The 23,495-nt window shown below is 43.7% G+C and overlaps 1 protein-coding gene and 1 non-coding gene across 5 annotated transcripts in view; one reads left to right on the forward strand and one right to left on the reverse strand.

Annotated features, from left to right (window-relative positions):
- Positions 1-18,958, reverse strand: part of Pcsk5 (proprotein convertase subtilisin/kexin type 5) — a 434,887-nt gene extending 415,929 nt beyond the window's left edge. For all 4 annotated transcript variants that reach the window (XM_076560923.1, XM_076560919.1, XM_006995970.4 and 1 more), the window contains exon 1: positions 18,230-18,958. In XM_076560923.1, coding sequence (XP_076417038.1) covers positions 18,230-18,427 — 198 coding nt within the window. In that variant the 5' untranslated portion in view covers positions 18,428-18,958. The remainder of the gene's footprint in view (positions 1-18,229) is intronic.
- LOC121827025 (small nucleolar RNA U13) lies at positions 7,459-7,558 on the forward strand. The gene has a single exon (XR_006069171.2). It is a non-coding gene; the product is annotated as a small nucleolar RNA U13 (small nucleolar RNA).
- Positions 18,959-23,495: the final 4,537 nt, after the last annotated feature.

Below are 23,495 nucleotides of genomic sequence, written 5' to 3' on the forward strand. Positions count from 1 at the left end.
TCCATCCCTCTGTCCCTTCTTTCCTTACTTTCATTCTAACATCTCATGTAGCTCAGGCTGGCCTTAAACTCCTGATCTTCTTGGGTTCACTTCCCAAGGGCTTAAACTACAGGACTGCACCACATCCCAGCTCCCTTTCCCTATTTCCTATCCTGTGTCAGATATTACCATCATCTGGCACACCTTTGCTTCCTGTCTAATTAACTATAGCAGGCTCCTTGATACACTGAAAAATGTGGATACAATTAATTATATCTCCTCTTACCAAGAGATGAAACTTTTATCTCCGTTTCTTAAAGCTTAGATTAACACTCTGACTTGCTTGGACCTATGGGATGTTTGCAAACAAAACACAAACAGAAATCTGAAAAGGATTTGCACACTAGGGTAGCAATCCTCAGACACATGAGAAAAGCCATCCTAGGTTAGCCAGGCCCCTAGACCCACTAAATGCACAGGAATCTACCAACTAACTCACAGTCCCCCAAAAAAATAGGGATTGTGATTTTAAGCCAAGGAGCTGTGAGCAATTTATTCTAAAGCAAGAAGATATACTGCATCTATGAGTATAAAAGGTCCCAAGTGCAATGCTAGTGTACCCTGCTTGGGATGGCCTGCAGCATAGTGTGGACATTCTAAAACATTTTCAAGGAATGGAGGACAGAATGGAAGCAAAGGGGAAAACTCAAAGCGAAATCAGTGTACGCTGGCAAGAGATGGCCTCCATACTCTAGGGACTAGAGTGGTCAAAAAAATCTTTCAAGGTTCAATACTGCCTTTATTTATTTATTTTTTCAGTTTTTGCTTGAACAAAATAAAATTTTGCCTATTGTAATGAAAGTATGGGGCACGCATACCCACATGCAATATGTCAACTTAAAAAAACAAAACAAAACAAAAAATGTTAAGCCTCACAGTATTTAGCTAGCCTAAGACAGCAAGCCACATGACCTCTGGAGTATTTTCCACATTATGAAGCACTTATCCCCCACAACCCCCCTCCCTCCCATGTTAAGTTACTGCAGTTTTTAGCAGATTGGGAATCAGCAAACCAAATCCCTGCACATTGCTTCAGCTCTGTCTTGCCAAAGAAGAAAAATCTGCTGCTTTGGACTCCATTCAACAGTTGGAGACTCGGGCCATCGCATTTTACATCTAGGATGTTCCCTACTGTGTCTACATCACATAAATCAGGGAATGCAAGATCCCACATGCTGTGAGAGCAGTTCTCCAAGCAGGAGAGCATAGCACCCCCTGGAAAGGGACCATAAACTGAAGTGGATTCTGCAGCAGAGGGTGTCACAACTCTGACAGCACAGTAAGGTCCCGGGGAAATCACACACAGGAGCTGTGGGCAAGAAGCAAGACTGTCCTGCCCTCTATTCAATAATCTTTCTTTTGAGCTGATGTGTCATGATATTGCAGAGTGGCCTTGAATTCCCAGGCTCTCATGACCCTCTGGCCTCAGCCTTCCAAGTAAATGGCACTACAAGAACAACATTTTTTTAAATTAATAAAACTTTTATTTGATAGGGGAAAATAAAAGATAACCTATAACACATTAAATGTTTGCCTTCCCAAAAGGGAAGAGGAAAGTCCTGAACTTCTGAACAGGTTTACCAGTCATTGACAGCTACATTTGAACTCACAATCCAAATCTCAGTCTAGTAAGACGGTGGAAAAGCAATGTAGAACAACTGAGCTCCAGGGTCTCCCAGGCTCCTTTCAGGAAGCACGAATCTCCTCTAAACAAGAGAATCACATGACCACATATGTGCAAAGACCTACTCATCTGTCTCCTGCTTTTCTGGTTTGGGAAGCACATAGCTATTAATGTAGATCACTTAGGACTGGCTCTAAAACCGCAGGGTTCTTGTAGAGATTCTTTTTTGTCCTTCTATGGCACATCTTAGCCTAAATTGTGTATAAGACTAAGAGGGAAACTCTTAAGATTGGGCTTTTGTATTAATCATGATGAAACGGGTTCTATTGCAACAACAGATGACCCAAGAAACTAAGCAGTTGACAGCTGAAATACTTTATCTCTAGCTTGTGTCACTCCCACTGTGCGCTTGCTCTTCCTGAGACCCCCTCAAGAACCCAGGCTAATGAAGCATCACTACCTGGATGTCTGCCAGGCACTCGGCCAGATGACCATCACCAGGAGTCACCCACTGACTGTTAATAAAGGGACAGGTGTCACTTCCGTTCACATTTCATTTGCCAATTGAAGTCACTTGTGCACATGGAACTCTAGAAATCAATAAACTCTCACATCATGGGCAGCAATGACTTTGGCGCTCTTTATGACTCCCTGACTTATCATCTATCCATTTCAGAATACATTTCTGAGGCCATTTTAACTTCTGAGCACCCTTCTAGGTGTCATATGGCATTTGAAGATGGACCAGACAGAAACCCTGGTTTTAAAGAAATTACTGGCTAGACCAGACCTCAGGAGGATGAGGCAGGAGGGTCACAAGTTCAAGTTCTTCCATGGCTACAGAGTGAGTTCAAGGCCAGTTTGGGCTACTGAGTGAGACTCTATCTCAAAATAAAAAATACAAAAACATCTGGTACAGCTCAATGATAGTATGCTAGCCTAGATGGACAAGGCCTTGGGTTCATTACCCAGGACTACTGTACACACACACACACACACACACACACACACACACACACACGGAAGGAAAAATGACAAACAGAAAGAAAGAAAACAAGAAAGATAACCTGCATGCGTGATAAAAATGTCAAATGCCAATTAAAAGCCAGCAAGGTTTGATAACAGTTTAAACACAGGAAGTTTCAGCCACAGATAATTTTATCCTGGAAGTGGCCCTTGCAAACAGGCAGTATCTGAGCCTCACGGGGTTCGGACATTGAAAATGGACATGGCAGTCCATGTGCAAAGAAGGGAAAAAACAGAGTGAATGACATTTTGAACATCGAATGGACAGGAGAGGAGGAAGGCATCAACTCTGACTGGGAGAGGAAGAGACAGTTGGCCAGGGTAAGGCTTATAAAAGTCTGAACCAAGTGAAAGTCTTGGCACTGAGATCCATCACATCAGAGGAGGAAATCGCTCTACTCTTCAATCACACATCCCATGGGAAAACTCATTCCCATCTCTCTTTCATGGAACCCAGAAAGTCACTCATCTCTCCTTCTGTCTGCCTGAGCCTGAAGGCCTAGTCGTTTGAGGCCTTGGATCTGACATCCCTGGGTAGGTCAAATGGGCAGCCCCATCTCAGTTGAGAGATTGGCATCTGGCCATGTCACTCAACCAAGAGAATGCTCTTTCTGTAATTAAAGGGAGTTAACTCCCAATAAATGTTTGGGCTATTTGTCCTAAGTGTGTTTCCTATCCCCCAGGCTATTTCAGAAGCCACTCCTTATGGTCTAAGCTACAGGGCTAATTTATGTCTGTTTGTTCTGGAGGCTGCAATCTAAACCTCCCTCTTGTGCAGATTTAACCTCAGAGTTTGGGCCCTTCAAAATGACCAGTCCTAGTTGGCCCTGCCCTGTATCTACGGCCATCACAAGATCTCACTGCTCATCTTTCAGTGAGCTTCAGGGACCTTAGAATATGCTGGATCTGCTTCTGTTTGCCATTGCACTGTTTCTGCACAAATAGTGGTCTGCCTATGACCCGAAACTGTGTTCTTACTACCAGTCTGTTCTTTCTTGGGAAGGCTCTATGCTGGTTTGCACTGTCCCAACAGACACTGCCATTTTCAGGACAATTATCACAGCTAGCAGGCTCTTAGGACTCACTGAGATTCATGGAGAAGCAAGCCTGTTCCCAGGGTGAACTGGGACTTGGCTCTCATGACTTGGATACTGTCATACTTATTTTGTCACACAAATAATGTTCCCAAGAATCAAAAATTAGAAGAAAAAAAAAAAGACCCCGAGGACAACGCCAAGGTCAGAAATAGTAAGAGATAAATATTGGGCTATTTCCCAGAAAGCCTGAGTTTTAAAGTCCCATTTCACTGATTTTTTTACTCCACCTCTTTATCAAACATATTATGCTCTGATCAGCATTCCTCCTGGGCTGGGCTATAGACATTTTTATAAATTTTCTCCAGTGTTCAGATTTGTTTTGCACACTGTGTCTGTAAATGTTTTAGGATTCAACCAATATAATGACTGTTTTATGGAGTGAGACACCATGCAGCATGCTGTAAAGTGGAGTCATAATTGGGTCCCCCATGAGAGGGAAACCAAGGAATTAAAACTCAACTGTACTAAATCCCCAAAGGGAAGCACAATAGGGATGGATGAGTTGAAAAGGTCACCGTAATTTTGCCTATATATTATTTTTAGCTATATTTCCAGAGTAGATAAAGAGGTGACTTTGAGATGACATGGAATTTGCAGGGCAACAGAGAGGTGGGCATTCTGAGTACAAAGACAGGTACAGACGCAGGAAGGTGTGGCGCACATCTAGGGATCGATGCTCAGTTTGGCTTTCTTACAAGGCTGAGTAGGAAGGACAAACGGCACAGCTATTTCAAGTCAAGTGGGGAAGAAATCGTTAAAAGCCAAAGACACTTGTCTTAACGTATCAGACATATCAGCTACTGGTGACCTCAGAACGAAACAGCTTTAGCAGCCATCACAACCCCACACCAGCTGGCTGCTTCCTTGGGTTATTCCATGTGCGATCTCCTCTGCATGGACCCACCTCGCTGCAGGCAGCATTGTGGATAGCTCCCTCCTAACATTCGGGTACTTAATTCACCATTTCCTCCTGCACAAACCTCTCTGGCCAGCTGTCCCAAAGATGTTCACTTTTTAAATCTACTAATGCATTTTGCCTTCTAACAGCACTTGCAGGGTACTTTACTTATGTCACGAGAGTTTACAGTTTGCCTCCTCCCAATCTCATATAAACTTAACCTGAACAAGCAGATGTGACAGGGTCATGTCTACTAGAATGGCTGACAAATAGGTACTGATGAATTATCCTCACAACCTTATAGAAGCATGCCATCTATCACACAATTCACTCATACAAGTATATTGTCCTTGTTGGGGGTTTTGGTTGTTGTCATTTGTTTGCTGCTGTTATTTGTCAACTTAGACATACCTAGGAAGAAAAAGGACTCTTAATTGAGAAAATGCCTTCACCAGATTGGCCTGGAGGCAAGTCTGTAGGGCATTTTCTTGGTTAATGGTTGACGTAGAAGTGCCTTGCCCACGGTGGGTAGTGTGGCCCTTCAGCAGGTGGTCCTGAGCTGTACAAGAAAGTGGGCTGAGCAGGCCATAAGCAGGCCAGTAAGCAGTGTTCCTCTATGGCTTCTACTTCAATTCCTGACTCCAGGTTCCTGCTGTGACTTCCCTCAGTAGTAGAGTGTGACCTGAAAGCTGTATTAAAGTCTTTGCTCCCCAAGTTGCTTCTAACCACTGGGTTTTATCACACCAGTAGATACACTAACTGGGACATACACTACCTAGTGGTTTTATCCAGAGATACTGAAAATGAGAATCGATAGTGTCAAATGACTGTAAATCCCATCACTTGGGAGGTAAAGTCAGGAGGATCAGGAGTTCAGGATCATCCTTGTGTTACACAGTGTTTGAGGTCAGTCCGGGATATGTGACCCTCTCTCAGCAAATAGAAAGAGGACACAGCAATCAATTAGAAGACATTTTGATTAGCATTCCTCATCAACTTTTCCCTTCTGCTTCAACAGATTTGTAAATGTGAATTTTGCATAAACAGAATAGTATGATTGACTCATTTAACATAGCATTTTCAAGGTTCCTGTAACAAATCCTAAGTAGTCTACAATTTTTTTTCTTAGAAAGCATTGAAATTTACTCTCATCCCCAACACATATGTGCACGTGTATGTACACACACACACACACACACACACACACACACACTCATGCGAGAGAGAGTTTAGTGAAGCTAGAATAGTCCCAGTGATGAAGGATAAAAGATAGAAATTGACTGGGTAGTTTAGATTAAGAAGACACCAAAACTCGCTTACAACGCCTTAGAAAATGGCCATGTAGCTCTGTTAATCCCATCCAATTTTCTTAGTCCTTACTCCAAAAAGTGTTACTTTTTCTTCTTTTGCATCTTTCATTCAGATACTGGTCTCTAGCAAGGCATGCTTTCTCTAGCCCTCCAGGCTTTCTTCCTTCCTCTGGAGCCATCCATCCCCCTTCCTTCCTCTGGAGCCATCCATCCCCCTCCCTTCCTCTGGAGCCATCCATCCCCCTTCCTTCCTCTGGAGCCATCCATCCCCCTCCCTTCCTCTGGAGCCATCCATCCCCCTCCCTTCCTCTGGAGCCATCCATCCCCCTTCCTTCCTCTGGAGCCATCCATCCCCCTCCCTTCCTCTGGAGCCATCCATCCCCCTCCCTTCCTCTGGAGCCATCCATCCCCCTTCCTTCCTCTGGAGCCATCCATCCCCCTTCCTTCCTCTGGAGCCATCCATCCCCCTTCCTTCCTCTGGAGCCATCCCCCTGCACTACACAGGTGCTCACTGCAGCGTGGCTGCTTGCTGACCTCCACTGCTGAACAAGCCAGCTTAGCTCAAAAGCCAGGAATGGCTTCCTCCCTTCTTCCTCTCCAGATCCCACTCCCAATCCCCCTCAACACACACTCTACAACTGCCAAAGTTTACAGCTTGCCTGCCCTGCTGTTTTCTCCCAAACTCTAATAAAAATCGCTCTTGAGCTTCCCCTTGAGTCCATTTATAAATTCTCTTATTAACGAGACTAAACCCAAAGAGGGGACCTTAATTTCCTCAGCAATGCATGGGGCCTGAAGAAGGGCCCCCTTAAACCTTCCAGTAACACCAGCATAAGCAATCAGTACCCTTCTAATTTTGCAGCTATGGATATTTGCCTACAATGTTAAAGGCTCTGGGATTAGCCCCCCCTCCCTGCACTCTAAGGAGTGTGCAAGACCAAGCTTTATTTTGGTTGAGAAACTTCAATTAGAGAAAACAAGACACAAGCCTGGGAACATCAATATGGAGAGAATGTTATATTTTCACAGCTGTACCAGTGTCTCAGTATAGAAAACCAAATGCTTTATGTACGAATATTATTACAAAAAAATCAGCTCCACCATTGTTTTTCCTTAAAGAGAAAGAAAGGAGGGTGTGTGTGTGTGTGTGTGTGTGTGTGTGTGTGTGGTGAGAGAGAGAGAGAGAGAGAGAGAGAGAGAGAGAGAGAGAGAGAGACTGGAACACTGGAAAAACCATCATGGAAAGACTTGCTTTAATAAAACTGAGTTTCGATGCTGGCATGGTATCCAAAATATAATTTTCCCAATAGAGAATTAACCACTCAGACAATGCACAGAAAATTACACTAGGAACTTAATGCTTCCTTTGTAATTCTAATTCTAAATTAACATACAGATTAACATACAAATGCAAACAAGATTAACTTATTGTATGGAGCAATCTTAGAATGCTATATATTACAGATCTTTTTGACTCATAAGAATAATGATTGGATGCTCACATCATTATGTGGAATTCCTCTCTCACACCTTGTTTTGATGTCAGCATATTACCCATCTGACAAGAAAAAAAATGGTTCTACATTATAAAAAGGACACTCTATAAATAAATTTAAAATCCATATCCTCCAGGCAGTAAGACTCAGAACAAGGATACATACAGCAACATGTTCAGAACTGTGCTTCACTATGCTACATAAAATATGTATATAAAGGTCGGGCTATGTGGCATGTGAATAAATTATAATTATCTATCATAATTCAGAGATGGAAAGCAGATTATATGACTACCTGAGCTGAAGGAACTTATATATGACGTAGTACATATCATTTAAAAATCATCCTTTAAGGCAGGTCTGATAGAGTATACCTGACCTGTAATCCCAACACTTGGGAGGTAGACACAGGATGATCACTATGAGTTTGAGGCCAGCCTGGGTGCCATAATGAAAAGCCAGCCATCTTGGACACCACTGTGAGTCCCTGTCCCTCAAAACCAAATGTTATACAGCCATTGCCTCCAAACTGAACCAGTCCTTTCTGAAGGGAAGAACATGGCTCATGAGAAACTAATAAAACATACTAGGCTCAAGAAACTCCAAAGAGTTCCAAGATTCACAACAGCAATCAGCTGTCTGCGGGAGGATGGTTTACTGGGCCTGTCTGCAAGTTGTACAGGGAGCTTTAGGGGTGCAGTTCTCTTGAGTGGTCACCCATGCTAGGATTGGCTTTTTGGTGATGCAACATCCTCTGAGTCATCCACACTGCTGCAAACAACCCTCACTCAAGCTCCCATAAGTAACTCCAGTAAGCACACCAGTTCAATAAAACAGACTGAAATAGAATAGTTTCTTCAGTTCGTCATGTGTGCCCTACCTAGGGTGAAGAGACATCTGTTCATGTCTCCTCAGAAAAAGTCATAACACCAAAAGAAAAAAGAAATCAACTTTAAGTATTATTTCTGCTTTTACAATTTCTGTGTACACTGTTTCTTCTATATTGAGTGCTCAATGCAATCCTCAGTTTTTAAGTCAAATAAGAAAAAAAAATCACATTGGGGGTTGAAAGCAATCACCAGCGTGTCTGTCTTTATCCCTTAAGTTCGTACAGGACTTGCAGTGCAAATAATAGCACACAGTAGTGGAAAGCAGAGATAATGCCTACAGTTATCCAAGGAGAATTGAAATGGGAGGCAAACTTCACGTTTACCAGCCCAGTGGGTAAACCAGCACAAATCACTTCAATCATCATCTTACCCACACTGATAACCCTTTCCAGCATCTCAGCCTCCCTTTATTGACCCCTTCCAACCCACCAGCTCTCAGCTCTCCTCTCTCCATCCACCTGTGTCACACCTTGGACTTTATCATCAAACAGAACTGCTATAGGGAGCAGCTTAAAAAGCCTCTGGGGTAGGGCATAGTGACTCATGCCTATGACTCCATCACTAGGGAGGCAGAGGCAGGAAGATTACTCCAAGCTCCAGGCCAGCCAGGATAGATAGAGACCCTGTTTCAAATAAACAACAAAATCCCTCTAGAATGGCTTTAATCATTAGCTTATTGGAACTAGCCATCCACTTGTTTTTTTTTTTTTATTTCCAGCCCTACGCCCACCCTATTCCTTTGTCCTTATCAGTTACCTCTCCATCTAGACACTGTTCAATCATTTCAAAACAGTATTCCTGTGTTCAGGAACTACTGCTCCTCAGCTCCCACACAGTCCCTTTGCCTTCCTTCTCACCTGGTAAACTCTACCTCTCTGATATGAGGAACAAAATGATGCAAAACCAATCAATGGTTCATTTTCTTTTACTCATCTGTTTAATCAATACCTACTGAGCAATAAGTACAAGCAGCAAAAGAAACGTGTTCCTATTTGGAAATTCATTTTACAGTGGCCTATCCTTTTTTTTATGAGTTTCCTAATAATATTTCAAACACTGGTGCATCCATCCATGAATCCTCACAGCAATCCTGCGAGGAGGAATAATGTTTTTGTCTCCTTACACACAGGAGGAAACTGAGGCACAGAAAGCTTAAGGTGATTGTCTGGAGCCCCCCAGCTTAGAAGTAATGGCATTAGGGCTCAAAGATCTTCTGTCCTGGATCTACACCCTGATTACAACATCTTGATGAGGAAAAGAGGGAGAGGACAGGCACCCAGAAAAGTCAGTAGAAGCGGATGTGCAGGTCATGGCTTTGTGCTTGCTTTACGTGGTCTCGCAACCCAAGCCCCCATGCTGTACAACAGAGCATTTGCTAAGAACTCTAGAGACCCATTCTCTACTCACTCTCACCCTCCTGGAGTCTCCTGATAGCACACTTCCCTGCTGCAGATCTAGGTGGACACATCCTTTCCTTTGGGACCTCTTCAACTACACCTTTCTGCTCTGCTCTCCCCATCATCCACAGCCTTCCTCCTTCGCTGACTAAATGAGGACATTCCTCCATCTTTGATTCACAGTCCCCCCCCCCCCCTCTGGCCATGTGCCATCCCTTGGCAATTCATTTCCACAGTGCGCTTCCTACAAACTTGCACAGTTTGCGTGGAGGTGGACTGAGGAGTAAAGTCCACCTGCAGGGACCTTTCCTTCTTGCCTGAGCTACATGCTCTTCCACTCATAGGAAATTTCCCTGCACCGGCCCTTCCATCTGATGCAGATGATCTCGATTGTATGTAGGATCTGAAGGTATGAAAGCCAGCTCTTCAGAAACAGAGGAGAATGGTAGGTACCATGGATGAGAAGGAAGAGGAAATGATACGCATAGGTCAAAAAGAGCAGCGTCGTACAGGATGAAACACTTAGCGATTTATTGCACAACAGAAATACTAAAGGAATAATATGGTATTATTTTAAAAAAAAAAACCTGGCCGTTAAAAGGCTAGGTTTTAGGTCCTAGTTAAAAAACAAATAGGCTGAAGATGACTCAGTGAGTAATAGTATATATGGCTCTTGCAGATAACCCAAGTTCAGTTCCCAGCACCCACCCTGGGCAGCTGTCAACCATCTGTAACTTCAGAGCCAGATGAACTTGATGTCTCTGCCTCCTGCAGGCACCTGTATTCACATGCAAATACACCCACACAGGCACACACAGACACAAAAATCTTAAAAATAAAATAGTTTTAATAAACAAATTAAAGGGCTCCAGAGAGATATGAAGAATGACAGATTTTCTTGTTTCTCTTTAGTACCTTTCTTTATGTGTGTATACATCTACATATGTAGAGAGATATACACATACATACCCATATGCCAAAACATGATGTTGTGCACATAAGCTAAGCAAAATTCTTTAAAACTAAGGCTTAATCTCTATTTCTCTCTTTAAAAATGCTCCCGCAGACTGTCCAAATGGTACAAATGAGTCCACATTCTCCAGGTCCCGAGGCTATAATTGCAGCTGTTCTGACATTCTCCCTATCTCTCAAACCGCACTTCCACTTAGTCACCAAAACCTACTGAATGTACTTCCTTAGGAACTTCCAAATCTTTCCAATTTCATTATTAATAACAACCTCTATTATTCTCTCCTTCCTCCAGTTCATTATGAATACTCCCCAGGCATAACTGAACCATACTAACTGGGCAGGTCTCCACTGCTCCACCAAATGCTAATTGTAAGTAAAAATCCCTAGTCCCAGAAAATATCTCACAATCTCACAATCTGCGGAGACTTCCATGTTTGCTCAAGCAACATGTTGTGCTTTATTCGCTACTCATAGAACTTCAGTATAACAGATCCTCCCTGGTAATGTTGGAACTAACTTAGGCATCCATGGCCTTATATAATCATATCAGTAGTAGGGTCATTCCCTGTCCCACATCTGTTTTCTCTTATTCTAGTAACAGAATTTCATTTTCCTTTAGGGAACTGCCCCTCCTCAAGTGTTGGACTGCCTAGCAGAGATCAACATTTCACTCACTTCAAAGCTAGACATGTGGCCCAAGATGACCCGCCCATGAACCTCTATCCCCTTAGACAAATTACTGGCCCAAATGTGGGGGACATGATTCCATTCAATGATCAGAACACACTATATTCCTTTTGGGGGTTTAATGCCACTGCCAAGTAAGAGAAGTACTATGACTCACGTGAGTTTTGAGGCTTTGTGAAAAACATTTCCCTAAGAATGAAGCTCACTCATGGAAATGAGGCCATCACAGACATTACCATCACCTCTGACTTTTGAGCTAGACAAGCCCACAATCACTCTCTTAAAAACAAAATAACTTGGCTGTAGATATTCAGAATTCACCGTTCTTCACATAAGAAGGTACCCAAATACCTAAGAGCTGACTATGAGGCACACATGCCGACTGCCTTAAATACACCTCTGTCTGAATTGTGAACGCTCCTAGGATCAAACTCATTAATATTTCTATAATAAAACAAAGTCATGCTGTAGTTAATGAAGTTAGTTAAGGTGAGAATACAGGTTGTTATGAAAAAAGTATAGACCACATAAATTCTGTAAAAAAAAAAAAATTTACCTGCTGTTTTCAGAAGTGTGAATGTAGATCTGTCTCAACCAATAAAATCCCTTTGTGCTGGGCAGTGGTGGTGCATGCCTTTAATCCCAGTACTCAGGAGGCAGAGTCAGGTGGATCTCTGTGAGTTCGAGGCCAGCCTGGTCTACAGAGTGAGATCCAGCACAGGCACCAAAACTACACAGAGAAACTCTGTCTCAAAAAAAAAATCCCTTTGTGTCTTCATCTGCTTACATATTTGTGTATTTAAGTGACAGTGGTTGAGTTCCAGGCACCTGTATCTGAAAATGTTCCCTCTGCATTCTTTACAGGCCTCCAGTGTTTCAAGTTTTACTTCTCCACTATTCTTTTATATACATTCACAGTGGGGTTAAATTAAAAAGATGTTATTTTGATTATTGAAATAAAAGGTCTTGCATAATTGGCAAGCACCAGACCTGTCCAACCAGGAGACTGTAAGGCATAGTTGGCTCATGAGTTGCCTCAAGCTCAAAACTGTGTTCATGGCTCTTGTGCAAAAGCTTAGATAGCCCTCGGTCTCCTCTTAGGCAAAAGCAGGTACAATGCTGTCTCCTCTGCCTTTTGTCCTTCATGACATCCCACAGGGGAACCACAGAAGGCTGGAAAATCACAATGGCTCCATTCCACAAGACCCCAGTTACCACGATGTTCACTCATTTTTCTTGAGCAGCTCCTGTCACTCTCCAGGGTCCTTACGGAACACAAAATGCTCTTGGGGCACTATTTTAGCAAATACTCATCTTCACTGTTAGTAGACCTGATTTTAACAGCAATCCCCCTAACAAGGCTGAACAGGGGTGCCCTATTTTACAAACAAGGAACAGAGGGCCAGGTCAGTAAACAAAAGGAAAAACCACACACACACACACACACACACACACACACACACACACACACACACTCCTACTCTTGTTTTCTTTCTGCTCTCATTTTTCTCCCAGGATTCATTCAATCAACACGTTTATTGATATTAATTGCTCTCTTTGGTACTCTCAGATACAAAGCTGTGCTCTGCAGAAACTAATGAGAACACCACACAAGTAATTTCACCTTTAACTGTTCAATGTTTATTTTTTATAAAACCAAAAATGGACCAACATATAAACACCTATGCATAATTGTATCTTTTGAGCATGCATGAATGTCTACAGGCATTCAGAAAGCCAAAGCCAGCTTGTCGTAGAACCAACTTGAATGAACTGAGTAATGTGGTCGCAAGATAAAACACTACCTGGAGACACTTCAGCCTTGGGAAGAAGCCAGGCTCTACTTCACAGAACTTGAACGAATAACACAAATACCCCTCCCATCCCAAGGGGTGTTTCTGGGTCAGGACTCCCTTTCTCTGGACATTTTCCCAGCATACTATCCTGCTTCTCTGGCTGACCTTTAAAGTTAAAACCTCTGGGAAGAAGCCCATGAAAGATTGTGATAAGGCAAATTCAACAGCTTTGGGGCTCACAAAAATGCTTTTCAAAAGTTAAACAGAACCCCAAAGGCCTCATATAAGCCATTCTTTGTCTATGAGGTTAATACAACAGCCCTACACACATACTCCATCATCATCAGGCCATGGACTTTCTGGTTCAGTCTCATCATGAGAAATATGCATGTGAGAGCAGCTAGCCAAGGCAGGGATGAGTTCTTGGGTGTGAAGAGCTATCCTGTGCAAGGCTAGATGTATCACATAGGGATCAAATGGGATTAACCATTCATTTACTCTCCTGTTTACAAAATGCCTACAGATTTACTAGGGGAACTCAGTCCACTTGCATGCAACCTATCAGGCTAGCCACATCCCCTACTTCTATGCTATCCAGGAATACCCAGAACTCTCTCTTCAACATTCATCAGCACTTAAGAATACTATTATTTGCAGGTCAAAATTAATCAGTAAATCAGGCATCAGCATCTTTGAATAAGGTTCTTCCCACTCAAGATCTTTTCACACTTATCTGGAAAATTATTCTGACTTTAGTTGTACAAATAACATTCAGTTTTAACACTTAAATTTAAATATGATTTAACATAATATGCTAAGGCAAGATGCTTTATAATATGATTATTCTTCAGATATTTTCAGTTTCAGAAAGCATCTCACATAGCCCAGATTGGCCTCAAATGCACTATATAGCTAAGGATGACCTTGAACTCCCAATCCATGCACCACCGTGCCCAAATTATGTGGTGCTAAGGACTGAATTCAGCTCTTTGTACAATGCTACCAACTGAGCTACATCCCTAGACCCCACTCTTTCCATACTGCCCTTTCCTTCCTAACATCTCCAGCAAGCTCAGCCTATGTTTAAGGTGCTCCAGCAAAGACAAATGAGGGAGGATGCTGCCATCCGGGGTCATCAGCTCTCATTGTTTAAGCTCAACATAAAACTGTTTTTAAACCATCTTAAATGGTTAGTTGAAACAGAAAATCATTCTCCCTGTGTACAAAACTCACCTAACCAAGCCATAAAAAATTCACTTACCTGACATCTACATTTTGTATCTTCCATTAAAAAAAATGTCCTCCTTTCAACACATCTAAATAACATTTAGGTCTCACTTGTTTCAACCTTCCTCCTCTGATTCGAATTCAAGAAACCTTTTACCTCCGGCCTGTGTGCTGAGCAGTGCATAGTTAACCAACTCTGTTACCATAAGGTTTATCATTTTACAGATGGAGGCACAAGCATGTTGTTAAGTTCAGTGACTTTCTCACTTGTACAGCCTCCACAGTGGCCTCCACAGTCTCCACGCCCATATGTCCCTGGGGGAGCCCCATGTAAAGCAAATCCCAGGATAGCTTCCATTTGGCTTTCCCCTTATGGAGGCTTGCTTAAAACGTGACAAGGCTGGTGGTGAGGAAGACTGCTATCAGTAATCTCCAGCTTGGAATCAATGATTCTAGGCAATTCATAGAAGGATAAATACAGCAACTGCACATTGCAAACCATCTGTTCACAAGAGATCTTCTCCCTGGATTCAAATAACCAGAAATTCATTCCTCTCTATACAGACCTAGTCTACCAACAATTAACAGTATGTATCTGACCTTATTCCATCACCAATTCCCTAACCAGGAGACTGTTAACTCAAAGACTTGAGGACACAATTAGTGACAATTAGTGATAGAGGACAAAGGCTGCTTCTTCCCCAAGCAGGCCAACAGCCATGCATATCTTCTACCCTTAGGCATCCCAATAGGGTCTGATAGATCTAGATACTTCAGAGGCTCCTAGTCTGAGCTCAGCTTGCCCACTCCAGGCTTCCCACAGCTGACCTAGCAAGCAAAACTTGATATATGCTGACATAATAACAAACTACTAGCAACAATTATGGCTAGGCATCACTTCAGAATTTGAACATAAACCATTCATAAAATGGAAGCATTTCAGGAAAAACACAGAAAGCACAATGCTATCTCCATAACCAGAGGCGAGACAACACTCATTACTACTCCCTTCTAAGGGTCCTTTTTGTTGGGTGATTGCTTCTCCCTTTACTCAGAACATCCTATCTTCCCTGAACAAAAAAGAGACCCACCTTCACTTTCCTGCAGGAATCTCCAGGCCAGAAATCTTACCTTTAAATTCTAACATGCTACACAAAACACTGCATTGATATTCTAAGTAGACAGTCAACACTGTAGCTTTACTGTGGTAAAAATTGACTACTGGCCTAGAATATCATACAGAATATATACATAGACATGCTACGAGGATCATAAATTACCTCAGAAATAATAAACAAGTTCTTGTGACACACGAGTTAACACCCCAGGCCCCCAACACAAAACATGAAAACATTCCAGAGACACTGGCAAATTATTTACTGCCCTAAGCTGAACCACAGCTGGTTTATTGCTGGAAAGAAAGAAAAACAAAAGGATGTCTAAAGTGTTAAAAGGTCAGCACAGTAAAGGATGAATACGAAATACATTCTGCCTTTACAGTGCCATGATTTGCACACAGGAATTCAGTTTACCTCGCCTAAGCCAAAAGCTTACGCTCCTTTGATTTGCACGAGAATGTTTTACACTGTACAATAGCAGATCTCTTTACACTAGTTATTACATCAATTCAGGGATCCTCTGCAATAACCCCAGGGAGAGCTGTATTTCCACAATAGGGTTGTAAAAACCACAGTAAATAGTATTTCATGTTATGTATGTATAAACTTTTGTAGTACTACTTTTGACATGGAAAGGCTCTTTACTATAAAGACATTTGTAAAATGCCAGGAGAGGTTATAGGACACTGACATGTTTGCTTGTTCAAAGGGGATGAGCTAACCATGTTCCCCTCACTCAAGGCCATTGGATTCTGCAATCTAAGCTCCATTCTGAGTCCAGGAGGACAGAAGTGTCTCTCTAGCCTTGCAAGTTAAGGAGCCTCCTGGTATCAACAAGTCCAGGTCCTTCTAAAGGAAGCATTAGTGAGCAGTGACTGGCTATTTGCTTCCAGTCTACTGAGCTACTCAACTAGATCTCAGGGAAATGAGGATTTTACTCTTCCCTTCTGCACACTAGGTGGAAGGATTCTCTAAACGGCAAGATCCACAGAGGAGCCATCCTGGACCAGAGTCCTAGGTCCCCATCATGGCTGTGCAGGTTGGGGTCAGTCTCCTGTCCCAGTGTCCTGATCTGCTGTGTGTCAATTGGGCACCACGGTTGTTTTTGAAATTAAGAAAGAAGTATGGGTTTGAGAACTCAGCCTCCCAAATACGGCTGGCATAGATGATACTGAATGTTGGCTGAACTGAAAGTGTCTCCTGAAAGAATGGACTCCGTGTTTCTTTCACAGAAGAGGTCACTAGAACCCCGAGGCAATTCTCCTGCGGGTGACAGGCATTCAGGCAACAAAATCTGGCTGGGTGCTCTAACTTCTTTAGGAGACCAAGGGAAGGGGTGGGGACATAAACCATGCCCCTTGCCCTGGTCTCTGGAATACATCCTCCCTCCCTCCGGAGGGTCAAGAGCAAGACCTCTCCCTCCTGTCCTCTGAAGGCTCAAAGCTGCTTCCCAGCTTCTTTCTAGAAGCAGGCTACAGAGCTCTTTCCCCCAGTGGCCAAAGCAGGGTGGGGGCTGCCCCGCCATCCTAGGCATGGAGTTCAAAGAAAATGGTCCCTGAAACCATCTGTGCCCTCTTTCTTCAGCAGCACCAATGGTCACTTTCCTGTCCCATGGCCTTGAAACACCATGTGAACACTCCATAACGCCCCTGTGGCCCTCGGGTAGGAACCTTAGGTTTACACTCAACCCCAGTCGTGTCAGAGTCACGACAGGACTCCCTCCTTGGATCAGTCTCAAAGAAGTTGTGAGGTCCTTAAGGAGGGACGCTTACAGAGCCCTCTCCAGTCCGGTTTCTGTTAGGGACATGGGAAAGAAGACGAAATCCAGGGCATTTAGGCCCAGAATACAAACCAGTAGCGCTGCCCAGGGTTCCATAAAAATGTATTGGCATTTCTCTCAGCATGACAAATCGAAAGAAAACCCACCAAAGGAACTTCATCAAAACATTCTTACAACACGCTGCAACAGGGTATCTCAAGTTCCACCCCTATAGAAGATTCCCAAATTCCCTGAGGGGAATCCGTCCAGTGGCTTTCAAGGTCTCCCAGGTCCCTCCCCACCCAGCTCCGGGGGCCCACACTTGGATCCCAGCCAGGCGAACCAGCAGCCAGGACCCCTCTAAATTCGTGCTTCCCTCCTGGTGTCCCGCCCCCTTCCTCTCTCCTCCCACCCCAGCTCCAGTTGAGGCGCTCCAGGCTCCCGAGAGCCAAGCAGTTCTGTAGCCCAAGAGGTTAATCCAGGCTTTCGCCTCCCAGTTGGGTCCAGCCGCCTTCTCACTCCTTGGCCTCCCAAAGGTCTCTGTACCTTCCCCTCCACGATTACTTGCAGGGGTGTGTTTTCTCAAGCTAGTAGCGCTCCCCGGCTGTCCAAAGGTCCAAGACGAGTCTGAGCCCGTGCACAGGCACTCCAGATTTTCCAAAGACCCTACCTGTCCCGCACTGCTTGTAAAAACAAATTAAACAAGGATCCCAGCAACTTCGGGATGTGTGTGTGTGCGTGTGACTGTGAAAGGAACGCGCCAGCGGGAGCATCGCCCTAGAGTTCGGGCTGCAGCTGCAGAAGTACATCTGGAAAAGGGGGAGGGGTCCAAGCAGAGGGGGCCAGAAGCCCCCCAACAGCTAGTTTCTAGGTGCAGTGCCTGAGCCACCTACCTGTCCTACGTTGATGAATCCGTACTTGCTGGCTATGCGGTCGGCCTCAGCGAAGCCGCCAGCGATCTTCACTGCCCAGTGGTTGGTGTAGACACGCGTCCGGCACACTGGGAGCAGGCAGCTGGCGAGCAGCACCAGCACGCACAGCAGGTCCCGCCGTCCCGGGAAGCAGCAGCGGTTCCTCCAGCCCCAGCCCATGGTCCCCGCACCTCGTCGCCTTCTCTAGCCTTGACGCTGGCTGGCGCGCTAAGCGGCGCGCACAACTAACTTCTCCGGCCTGGGCCGGCGGGGCGCGCAGCTGGGATCGGTCGGTAGGAGGCAGAGAGCCCGGGAGAGGAATGGAGCGCCGAGCCCCTTGCAGGCTCCTAGACCATCCCTGGGACAGCGGGGACCCGGGCTACAGGCTCTGGGCCGGCAGGGTGGTGGGCGAGCACTCCCCGGCTGGCACAGGAGGCGGTGGAGTGGGACTGGTGCCTCCGCCGAGGACTCTCCCAGCTCTGCTCCTGCACTCTTCGGCAACCTCTCGCTCCCCTCGGGGCCCCGGAGCGCTGCAGAGACGACCGGTCCGAGCTCAGACAACGGCCCGGGCGCCCCCTCTACTTGCTCGCTCGCCCGCTCACTGCACTCCCTCCGGCTCTGAGCAGCGCGCGGGGACTGTGAGTGGCGACGGCAGCGGCGCCCGCTCCGCTTAAATGACTCCCCCACCCCCGAGCACCCCTCCTTTCCCTCGCCTCCCTCCTCCACTCCTCCGCCCTCCTGAGCCCGGCTCAGCCAGGCGCCATCCAGGTCCTAGTGCCTCCGGGTTCTCCCGGCTGTAACCTCCAGGGTCGCGGGGCAACCAAGGCTAGTCTCCCCAAAGGGTTGAGAGGAGAGCACCACTAGGGTCTTGGTTTCTATCCTTTCTCTCAGCCAGGATGGATTTGAATTAATTTGTCACTACTACGGAAAGTCTAAGATTTACACGATGATGAGAGTGAAGCATGGTAAAGATTCATTCATGCCGGCTTTAAACATCCTGGACTAAGCGTTGTAAGGTCACTGGTGTCTCAGTTGCCGAACAAATAACTCGAGATTTTCGCTCGGCTAATTCTTTATGCTTTTCAGCAACTGTTTATTTTGCACATTCTGCTCCCAAGAGAAGCTGCCACACAGGACAGTTAAGTCTCATCCACTCTTACAAAAGCCAAAGCTAAGTCTGTCGCCTGCTGACTTTAGACATCAGCGCTTCTGATACTCAGAAGCAGTGTCACAGGAGAGAGAAATCTCTTGCCTGGAATGAGAAAAGATAGTTCTACGAATATCTGGAATACTGGAGGATGTGCAAGTGTGGGTTCCAAGGGAGGGGCCATTCCTTGGTTGGTTTGCTTGGCCTAGGGCTTCATTTTCTGCATCAAGGGGGAGTTTTCCAACTCCCCAAGTGTACCTTGGGAACAACAAAGGGTGGTAATATAAAAGGTCCACAGAGAAAGTTAGATGAAATACCATGTCTGCGTTAAAGCACAGTGACTTCAGATACATCAGGGAACCCAGACGGCCCTCTTCAAGCTTCTCCCCCCTCACTGTCTTTTTGCAGGTGAGGGGCCAATGGGTGACTTATTGTAAAAACAAAAATTAGCCCTTATGAAATGGTTCACCTAGCCTTAAAAGGAGCAGCTGTCCTGAATCATCTCCCTTTCCCCTTGTCTTCCATTCCTTGTCTTTCTGCCTAAACACTAGTTGATGTAACTCATCACAGGATGATTTAATTATCTGAAACATACCTGAAAGCTTAATTCTACTGATTGACACCTTGGAGCATACATTTTATGACATTTTGCCTATTGTGCAAATATGCTATATTTTTTAACCTTTCAAACAAACTCAAAATAACAATATCCCTGTTACAGGTCAAGAGGTAGATGAGAAAAATGGATATCTTTCTTTTTTTGGGGGGGGGGCGGTTTAATACATTTGCATGAGGACCTGGTATGGTTCCTATCAGATTGTGCTGAATGAACATTGTGGGGAAGGGAGGACACAAAATATTGGTAGAATTTAGGCTCAGAATTCTCTAGAATAAATGTGGCTCATTGTTACTCCCATTATTTTTGTAAAGGGAGAAACATAGGCACCATGCTTGGCTTTAGAATGTTGGTATAGTCTGGCTACTGGCCAGTCCCTTTGGACACAACTCTTATCTCCCACACCACGGAGTCTAGAGTAAGGGGGCAGGAAGGGACCAAGGGAGAGAGATTGATCTGTTAACTACCACCCTCATCTTCTACATCAATGCTGCTGAAAGTTGCTGAGTTCCAGACAGAACAAGAGGAGTTCACTGAAGATCTAAATCTCTCAGCACATCTATAAGGGACAGAATTGGGTGGATTCAGTCTCTGTGGGGCAAAAGAGCTTGTTGGACCTTGATGGGCAGGAGGGTGGTCACAGACCAAAGTACTTTGAGAGTCAAGTTTGAAGCATGTCCTGGAGATTTCTCTCTAAGATTCAACAGCACACACACACACACACACACACACACACACACACACACACACACACGAGAGAAAAAAAAAAAAAAAAAAAAAACACTTCTCTTGAAAGTCATGTTGCCCCTGGGCTTGAACTTGTGAGTGAAATGAAGAAGAATGCCTGAGTGTACTGGGAGCTAAGCACTGCTTCCCTAGATGACAAAATTGGACGGAGGTTTAGTTTCTTAAAGGGCATATTTTTCCTCTTTGATATAAGTATATTTAAAAGAGAAAACCCAGCTGGTGAGATGGCATTTACCACCACACCTGGAGACCAGAGTTAATCCCCAGGGCCTACATGGTGAAAGGAAAGAACTCCACTCCAGCAAATTATCCTCTGACCTTCACAAGACTCACGCAAACACACACACACACACCCCACAAATAATGTATATATATATATATATATATATATATATATATATATATATATGACCCCGTCTTTTGATAAAGACACTTCCACTTGCTTTAAAGTCTTCATTAGCTCTTTCACATCCTTGAATGGGGTCTCCCTTGGCCAAGGATGCAGCTTTCAGATAAGGACTAAGAGCTAAAGCAAAGGACTGCTTTATTTTGTAACCTTAGGTATGCTGGTTAGGACAGCCTTATCACAAATACTCAGAAGCCAAAGGCAAGGGGAGCCGATGGCATAATGGGACTAGTACAAAACCATAATTGACATTAGAAAGGAAGTCCAAGCCCAAGCTTGGATGAACACTTCCTTTTTTGTATGCAAAGAATAGCACTCGGGGTTTGACCATGGATGCTCCCTCTATAACTACCATATGGTGTGAAGTCAGACAGTTTTACATTTTTTACCCTGTCTTATAATGCCTATAAAATATGACTTGACAATGAGACCCCACTAGTGTTTGGCCTCCTTGCTTAAGACCCCTTACAGCTCTAAAATAAACTTTAGGTGAAATTTAAGCAGCAGTGTCAATGTGAAAAAGGCGTGTCTTGACATTGCAAACTGGAATTATTCTAGAAAGAATTTGCATTATAAGATTTCTTCCCCGAAGAATATTAACCTTTAAAATTTCTTTTAGGCTTAAATTCTGTAAGTCAATGATAAATTCATAATGGCTACTTTGGAGCTGACCAAGGGGGAAAATGTAGCTGTATATTTCACAGCTCAGTGAAAGAGTTACCAAGTCACATTATTCCCAAACAGCTTTCCAAGATGTGAAATTCAAGGATCCAATAAAAATTCATCAGATTTAATAATGGTAATAGTAATAAGTTATGCAAATAAGCCACATTTATTAGGCATTTGTTATATGCCAGGCATTGAGCCAAATATATTTCAATGAGATGGTCTCATTCACACAATATCAAAGTTGAAGGAGACCTTAGATAGCATATCATCAAATTTTATTTAATAGATAAAATCATGGAGTTCAATAGAAAGCCACTTTGGAAGACAGTAATCTAATCAGAGAAAAATAAGTTAGATGGAAGAATAATACAAATAAAACAGAGAAAGGGCTACGTGAGCCAAAGATAGCAGTGTGCTATGAACTGAGTATTAACATTAACTTAATTTATATACTCAGGCTAGTAAAACAAATTCAGTCAGGAAAACAGAAATTTGACTTCCCACCCAGATGTTTCAGGTGTTGAACAAACACCACTTAAAAATATGATCCATGATGCATAGTATCCCCAAGACAAAGGTTAACTCGAAGCCTGATGTCACATTTACTACAGAAACATATTCTGTGATCTTAAGAGGGGGCACACCCTACATGCCTTAAGAAGCGATAATTATTTCTTTAATATGCTTGAAGTTGACTTAAATAGGCAATGTTGACTACCTTCTCCATTCATTTAAAGCCTGCAATGACAAACTGATCCTCAGGAAGTTTTCTGTAGTGATGCAATTTTGTGATAGTATCTGTAGACACCTTACCACCACCAAAAAAAAAAAAAAAAAAAAAAAAATACTGAACTTTAGACAGATCTGGAAGCAAAGTTAATAATACCTTCTGTGGTCATTATGTTTTAACCTGTTATGCTACTAGGCATTCAGGCTATTTACGTTTAACTTGCCTTGAAGAAAACAATGTAACCAGCCTTACTATGCCTTGGATTTCCCATGTAATGAGCATTTACAACCTTAGCTAATGCATAGCTTTAATTTAAGCTATGTGCTGTTCCACACCCTGACCCAGAGTAATAAAAGAATGGATGTGACTGTTGTGGTAATCATTTGATAAAAGCAGCCAACAGATTGGAAGCATCTTATACAACAAATATCCACTATAAATATTAGAGATAATATGATATGTCTGTTTGTGGTTATGTTTGCTATTTGAGTCACCTGGGGTCAGTAAAATGACTTCTTTCTGAGTAAAACTCTGTTAAAGAGTTCTGTAAAAATCTTTCATTCCTTTCCCATGCCATTTTTTTGTTGTTTTTGTTTGTGTGTGTGTGTGTGTGTGTGTGTGTGTGTGTGTGCGCGCGCGCGCGCACAAATACAGAGCAAAGCTCTTTATTGGAGACAGCAAAAGAAACAGACACAGACAGGCCAGTAACCACCAACTACAGACAGACAGAAGACACAGGAGAGAAGAGGGAGGTTCCTTTGGTTCCTTTGGGCTCATTCTCGGTCAAATTAATCCTAGAGGAAGTCTGTGTTTTCATTCCTTAATGTGACACCAACACATTTTGGTGCCTTTGAGGTCATCTTTAATGTGTTAACCTACACAGCTTTCCAACTGGAATAGAAGTGTGAATGTTGTGGATGAGTTATTTCTCTC

Source organism: Peromyscus maniculatus, chromosome 1 (assembly GCF_049852395.1).
Source record: "Peromyscus maniculatus bairdii isolate BWxNUB_F1_BW_parent chromosome 1, HU_Pman_BW_mat_3.1, whole genome shotgun sequence".
Lineage (NCBI taxonomy): Eukaryota > Metazoa > Chordata > Mammalia > Rodentia > Cricetidae > Peromyscus > Peromyscus maniculatus.